Source organism: Triticum dicoccoides, chromosome 3A, assembly GCF_002162155.2.
Source record: "Triticum dicoccoides isolate Atlit2015 ecotype Zavitan chromosome 3A, WEW_v2.0, whole genome shotgun sequence".
NCBI classification, from domain to species: domain Eukaryota; kingdom Viridiplantae; phylum Streptophyta; class Magnoliopsida; order Poales; family Poaceae; genus Triticum; species Triticum dicoccoides.
The window spans coordinates 130,033,720-130,041,181 of record NC_041384.1 but is presented as its reverse complement, the minus strand read 5'-3'; the positions used below and the strand labels follow the sequence as shown (position 1 = coordinate 130,041,181).

The 7,462-nt window shown below is 40.9% G+C and overlaps 1 protein-coding gene across 3 annotated transcripts; it reads left to right on the top strand.

The window, feature by feature from the left end:
- Positions 1 to 433: 433 nt before the first annotated feature.
- LOC119267566 lies at positions 434 to 5,075 on the top strand. Of its 3 annotated transcripts, XM_037548979.1 has the most exons (10): positions 434 to 536; positions 699 to 868; positions 2,042 to 2,192; positions 2,317 to 2,458; positions 2,558 to 2,623; positions 2,992 to 3,189; positions 3,612 to 3,704; positions 3,879 to 3,974; positions 4,142 to 4,341; positions 4,617 to 5,075. In XM_037548979.1, the coding sequence occupies exons 3-10, from the start codon at positions 2,082 to 2,084 to the stop codon at positions 4,773 to 4,775; spliced, it is 1,065 nt and encodes a 354-aa protein (XP_037404876.1). In that variant the 5' UTR covers positions 434 to 536; positions 699 to 868; positions 2,042 to 2,081; the 3' UTR covers positions 4,776 to 5,075. The 3 variants fall into 3 exon arrangements, with proteins under 3 accessions (XP_037404876.1, XP_037404875.1, XP_037404877.1); XM_037548978.1 differs by having other exon boundaries at positions 436 to 536; positions 2,317 to 2,623; XM_037548980.1 differs by having other exon boundaries at positions 444 to 536; positions 2,317 to 2,623; positions 4,259 to 4,341.
- Positions 5,076 to 7,462: the final 2,387 nt, after the last annotated feature.

Genomic DNA, 7,462 nt, shown 5'->3' with positions numbered 1-7,462 from the left:
GAAAAAGGATCAAATCCTGAGAAAATTTCAAACTAGGGTCAGATCCTAAAATTGTTTGTCAAAAGGGTCAAAACACGAAATTTTGTCCCCGGTAATAGTTGTAGTTGTTTTTTGGTGTCGTAGTGCTGTTTTTTTTAACTCTTTCGACCAAGTAAAATAACAAACGCTATCCGCGGTTTTGCAACCAACCACATGCTCGTATGTCTAACTCGTAGCACAGTCATCCGGCAGGTCTTTTTCCTACTCGGATAACTTTTGTAGCCTTTTTCGCGAAAAGAAGAGGGATAATAATAAGTTTTGTCACGGGGTGTTTGCGTTCTCCGTCAGAGACTCCGTTCCATGTAACGCAACACACACTGCATACTCGAGGACTCGTATCAACGGAGGAGATCGATCCCAAAGGGCGACCGGCTTGATCAGAATCAGAAGCCTACAAGGCTACGGGAACGGGAGTTGGTTCGGCGGCAGAAACTCGGGCCGCAAGGCACACGGGAGGAGGAGTTCGTGCTCCAAAAGATTCGCACTTGAGCTCTTCTGTAGTACTCCCTCCGTTTCTAAATACTTGTCTTTCTAGGCATTTCAACAAGTGACTACATACGAAGCAAAATGAGTGAATCTACACTCTAAAATATGTCTACATACATCCGTATGTAGTAGTCATTTGAAATGTCTAGAAAGACAAATATTTAGGAACGGAGGTAGTATTTTTTTATTTATTATATACTATTATTATTATACTCCCTAGCTTTTCGACCTTTTGTTGTTGTTGTCTCGTTCTTCTCTCCTGCGTGCGAAGGCCACAACCTAGAAGCCGCGGCCGCAGCTCTCTCTCCGCGCGCCGCCTGTGGCCGCCGGCGGCAACCAAGAGGTGAGAGCGTCTCTTTTCTTGTATCTCTGTTGTTTTTTTCCTGCTCTGGCAAGTGATTAGGTTCCCGATTAGTTCGATGATGCGGCGATCGACAGGCAGCTGTTCGTCTTTCAGCTCGATTTTTCTTCGGATTTTTCCCGGCGCTGCTGTTCCTCTGTTAGTGTTGGCGTGCTCTGCTGTTGAATCGGATCAAGTGATGTCGTGGAATCCGCCACTCTTTCTAGGGAGGGCCGCGTACTGGGGTTCTGTTGGGATTTTGGGAGGGGTTCACTTCAGGCCCTTGGATAATTTTTGCCTGGTTTCCCTGATGATGTCTGAACGGCTCGGTGTTTTTGCGGATGGAAGGCCGTAAAAAAGTTGCTACTCGAATGCTACCCTATGTAATTTGGTCGAGGAATTATCAACAACTACCAGAAGTTGGTGACGTCATGCAGATAGCTTTACTCATGGTTTAGTAGTGCTTTAGCCCGTCAGTCAGTCTCAACCCTGAACAACCAAAAATTGTCTGTTCGTGTTTCAGCTCGATTTTTTCTGCAATTTTTTCCGAGGCGTTGCTGTTCCCCTGTTAGTGTTGACGTGCTCTGCTGTTGAATCGGATCAACTGATGTTGTTGAATCCGTCAGTCCTTTTAGGGCCGCGTACCGGGGTTTTATTGGGATTTTGGGAGGAGTTCACTTCAGGCCCTTGTGGTTCGGTGGGTTTCAGAGGCTGTAGGCAGCAAAATATATGAACGGCTCCGTGGTTTCAGAGGCTGTAGGCAGCGACATAAAAAATTGCTCCTCAAATCAACGTAAAACCACATAAACGCCACAAATGTTACCCTGTGTTATTTGGTCGAGGGATTATCAACACCTACTAGCGGGAACAAGAGGCATGCCTATTTATTTTCAGTTAGTAGGTTATATGCGGAAAAAATTGTTTGCTGTAAGGTAGTTTCCTGCTAGTAGGTTATATTTAAAAATTGTTGGTAAATACTCCAATTTAGAGAACTTCAGTGCCAAATACTACAAGGTGGTGATCGTCGTGCCAAGAGCTTTATTCATGGTTTATTACGTCAGTGCTTTAGTCAGGAGTCAACCCTCGACTATGTGGTATGCGAGAATGTACAATCATGTGGGGTAAAATTAATGTTTTTCTGCTTAATAATGTTAAATTTTCTACCATTAAATGCAGAAACAGGATATTTATGCCTTTTTCTTGACACGGAAAGCCAATGGCGAGAGGACTGGATTCAGATTATATTGGTTCTATTTCGCTCATGGATGGATTTGATATGGGTATCACGTTTGATGGGTTTGGAGAAAATATGAAGAAGTTCATGGAGGTAGTGCCTTTCTTACCTTCACACTTAGCACAATTGTCTTGATTTTATTCCTACAGGTAGATATTTAGCATGACATATGATTTTTTGGCAATGCTTTGGTAGTGATTTGTCTTACATTTGACAGTTACCGATCAAATATCTTGATTCTGCTCACGATAAAGCTGTTGAGCTAGTTGAGGATATCCATGCGCTGATTTACGCTCACTCTCCTGATGATAAATTTCCGGACAAAGACCATGGGACATTAACTGATCCATCTAGTAACGGTACCATAACCGAGTCTCCCTCCACATGTGTTAAAATGCAGCAAGTTAACCCTAACGAAGAATTCTCTGGTTATCCTTCATCTCTCGTTACCGCGGAAGACCATTCTCTCGGCTCAACTGCTACTGATGTTCATGAAACAGAGTCGGTTTCATCTACAAGTCCAGGTTTGTCTCACACATAAGATTGCTTAGATTTCTGTTCCAGTTCCTTGTCATTTAGGGGCCGTTTCGATTGGTACCCCAAATTGCCCAGCCAATTTATTAGCGTTGACCACTCCCGTGGGCAAGTGCTTGGATGGAAGCCAATTATTTGGCGAGCCCCAACCTGCCCAGCCCCCTAGTTCAGCTTAACGTTGATTTTTACGCCAACGATTGGCAAACTGGTGGCGGGCGAAGGCTTCGCCAATGCTTTGGCAGGGTCAGTGCAGGCAGAAACCAAACAGGCCCTTAGCTTTCGTATTGATTGCCCAGAAACCAAACCTTGATGACACCATTGTTCTAACAGATCATATGGTTTATTCTCTTGCCTGCAGCCATGTGTGCTTCTGAAGACCCCATTTCACTTGAGAGAACTGCTGACACCAAGGAGGAAGTTACTTTTTGCAATTCAGAGGATCTCTCAGATAACTGCACTCCTGAAAATCACAATTCACTAGGGGGTTCTGATAGCAGTGACGAGGAAATTATATTATGGAATCAATGGAATTCTGTAACATCACGACAATATCCTGGTATGGGTTTATCTTTCCTTATCTTATTTACTCAGATCATAGAGGCCTTTCAATATAGACTTACATGTAATTGACTACTTGTGATGTAGCAAAGCATGGTTAGCTGTCTCAAATACTCCCTTCGTTCCAAAATATAAGTCTTTTTAGACATTTCAAATGGAATACAACATACGGATGTATGTAGACATATTTTAGATTGTAGATTCGCTCATTTTGCTCTGTATGTAGTCACTTGGTGAAATCTCTAGAAAGACTTATATTTACGAACGGAGGGAGTAGAAAATAGCTGTACTGTAATTTCTTCAGAATTATGGAGCCAAACCATTGCCACGTTACTGACTATAACATTTATTGTCCACTTCCTGCTGCCATCAATACTTCAATTCACCGACTGATTTTATTGAATTAATATGTCCTAACAGAACAAGCCACCGTAGTCCAAGATTATATATCTGAAGAAGCAAACGGAAATAAAATCATCGAGCAAGTTGAACTCCATGGTTCAGGACATTCAGGTAAACAATCAAGAAATTGTCATTTTGCTCATCTTTATCCTTGAGGGGGTACGCTGAGCTGAAAATAATCAATTTCAACAAGGAGCATTACTTGATTTTAATCTTAGCAAATAATGTCCTCTAATCCCTCAATTTTCATAATAATATTTATAAATGACTTTTATGTTTTGACAGTTGCTTTTGATGGAGCAATTCTGCTTGGAAAGGTAAATGGTGAAGAGCAATCAGAATTATGCAGTGCGAACAGCCATGAAGAATCAACAAAGCACGGTTTGTAGCTTTTTTTCCTTCCAAAATCTGAAATGTGTGAACATGACTTTATGTTTTTCCACAACATTTGAATCTGCTTCCAGAGAATGGCAAATAACGAAAAAATATATTCTGAATCTCTTAACTTATACAGACAATAATGTAATGCTTCTGTGTGCTAAATATAGGTTACATAAAGAATTTGTCTGTTGGGACTGTTTCACATTACTTGAGTGCAGAGGTGTTCACTGGTGCTGATGATCCAAATATGTCTACTGACGAGACCACGGATTTTGTTAATGTAGACCTCCGGGTTGGCCAGGAGCTGATGAAATATAACAAAGCAGATGCATCCTCAGTTCCTCAACCTAAAAACACATCATTCAAGGTACCAAGTACTTGAAATATGGTGGTACTGTGGTCATAATAAGAATTGGTTGCGGTAGTAGATTAATGCAATTACAGCATCATGTCCTTTTGTGTGAAATAACTAGGCTGTATTACTCTTTCTGAATTTATCTACTAAACATGCTTGGAGAAATTGCATTCGAAAGCAAATAAATATCTCATATATACTCATTTTGCTTGCTTTTATCGCCATTCTTCTTACTTTTTTTTTACTTTGTACGCAAAAGCATGGCAACCGATGTTTTCTCCTTGCAGAAAGTGTTGATGAGGAGCTTGTCAAATAAACTCCGGTGGTCAAAGAAGGATATGAATGTGCATCAGGCTGTCCCCTTTAGACCACAGAAATCAGTAGATATTTGCTATGAAGTCGTTTGTTCATCAGATGGTCTGGAGGATGATTGGGAACTCTTGTAAATCTGCACGAAATTCCGCGTCTCTGATTATAGGAGAAAATCTCGTGTAAACCAAAGTTCCTTGACTACTATCTCAAAGAATGCAAATGTTGAGGGTTTGCATCTCTACGGCACCATCTGTCGGTGTATCGGCATTACTGTAAATCTGAGCTGAGATTATGTAATTATGTAAAGCTCTTCTAGTTTTCTCTTCATGACCTGAATTTTGTACTGATCTGGTGCAGCCAAGGGTATCTGCAACAAGTTTTCAGCTGCTTATTCCCCCTATCTACTAGCATTTCAGTTTAAATATATGCAGATATCACATTTCCTCTGTTAATAAAAGAAAGTTACCATTTGCTCTTTGTATCAATTAGTTTTTTTGTTTGTTTGGACTAAACAGTTTCTTCCCATCTGAGCTGACGCTTAATGTTTCCCATAGGCCATAGCAAGTTAAAAATGTTACTCCCTTAGTAGTTACTTTTGGGGTCGGTTTGCGGCTGTTGAATCTATATATCTTATATAGACAAACCCCAGTAACAATCATGAATTGCTTTGCTGCATCCACAACCCTCCATGTGACCTTAATTGTCTCTGTAGCCGTCTGATTCAAAGCGTGCGCTGTAGATTTGTCCTCTCCTTGTCAACGTTTCTCCTCACAGTTTGTAACCGACGCCACTGGCCCACCACCAAATAAAATCGCTGATCCTATGCACAACTCACGTCATGACCTCCTTCCTCGCAAAGGCTATATCTTGCTTCACACGAGACGGAAGGATCTCTACTTGGGGCGAAACGAGCCTGGTTTCAACTAGTTTTTCCTGGTTTCCCAGTTTTTACTGGGTATTTTTCTTTCTTTTCTTTCTTTTTGCTTCATTTTTATTCGGTTTTCCCTGTTTTTTTGTTTCGTTTTCTTGTTTTTTCTTTGTTTCTTTCATTGCATTTATCAGTTTTTCATTTCTTACTCATTTTCCTTCTTTTTCTCTTCGGGTTTTTTTTCTCTTGTTTTCAATGTGTTTTTTTGTTATTCTATGTTTCTTTATCGATTTTAACTGTTTTCCATTCTTTTTTGCACCTGTTTCTTTGGAATTATTTTTCATTCTGTTTTTTCTTTGGTTTCCATTTTTTTATTTTCTAGTTTTCATCTTTTGGTTTTCTTTGTTTCTTTAGCTTTTCATTATTCATTTTTTGTATATGTCAAGAAGATTTTTCTAATACACGTTTAACAGTTTTTAATACAAATTTAGCATTTTCTGAATACATGGTCAATATTTTTATACACATCTTTATTATTTTTCTAAATGCTTGATTAACATTTTTCAAATATGGATTTAACACTTTTTTAATGCATGGTCAACACTTTTTCTATACACATTCTTACCATTTTTCAAATGTTTGATTAACAATTATTCAAATACAAGATCAACATTATTTGAATATATGGTCAATATTTTTCCGATTTTGATCGGGCTATATTGGTTGACTATGTATATTAAAAAAAGAAATCAGATTTTTTTCTAGTATTTTTTTTGAATTACTATTCATAAGCAATGTGGGTGGAACCATATTCACCAAATTCGCGTCCGGCAAAAAGCAGGTGTATCAGAGACTATAAATAAACAAAAACTGGAGGGTAGATGGGATTAACACAATTCACCGCAATGCCAAAAATAGCAGAAGCCAAATGACATTGTACTTTATTGATATCTTATCCACAGCTGAAAAAAATCAATACCACACATCCATCAATCATTTGGTGACGTATGTATGATCGACGAACTATAGTCCAGTACTTAACATAACTTGATTGGCCTCTCTCAAATAAAACAAAACAACATAAGCAGTTGGTGAATGCAAAAGCCCCTCCGGCAAGCTGGCCGGCATCGGTCAAGCTGTTGGGTAGAAGGGCGAAGTGGCGAGATCGCAGGTGCCCGTCCGCCATGACACGTCCTTGGCGAGGTAAATGTAGCCCTAGTCACCCCAGCCGTTGCTCCACAAGTTCTTGGCGATCCAGTACTTGTTCTCGCCGGGACCTTCACTGTAGCCGACAATGATGACGGCATGGTTCATCCTCGACGCCTCACAGTGGCGGAGGTAGGGGGTGGACAGGGTGGGCCACGGCCCACCCTGAGATATGGAAATAGCCTCTATAGTATTGTAGCATAAAGGCCAAAAAATAGAAGAAAAGATAAATATATATGTAAATTACACTATTGGCCCACCCTGGCCCAGTGGGCTAGGTCCGCCACTGACGCCTCGGATGAGCAAGGGAAGCGATAGATACCACAGGTGTACAACTGAAACTCCCACGTGATGGCGTCGATGTACACCGTCACGGACTGCCGCGCCACGGCAAGCGCTAGCTGATTCTCGTCGTTGGGCGGCACGGCCTTGGCAGACATGCAACTGCGCCCCTTTCCCACTATCCTTCGACATAACAAAAAGGTCAATTGCAGTCGTTTGTGTAGGCATGCAGTTGCAATCGAGGACAACATTTATAGTTACATGCCAAGTGACAAACATGCAACTGCCCCCCTCTCGCACCGTCCTTCGAGAAAACAAAGACCAGTTGCAGTTGAGGGCAACAATTTTTTAGTTGCATGCCTACTGTCAGACATGTAACTGCTTCCTCTCTCCCACCGCCCTCTGATAAAACAAATGCCAGTTGCAAACAAGGGCAACACTTGAAGTTGCATGCCTAGTGGCAGG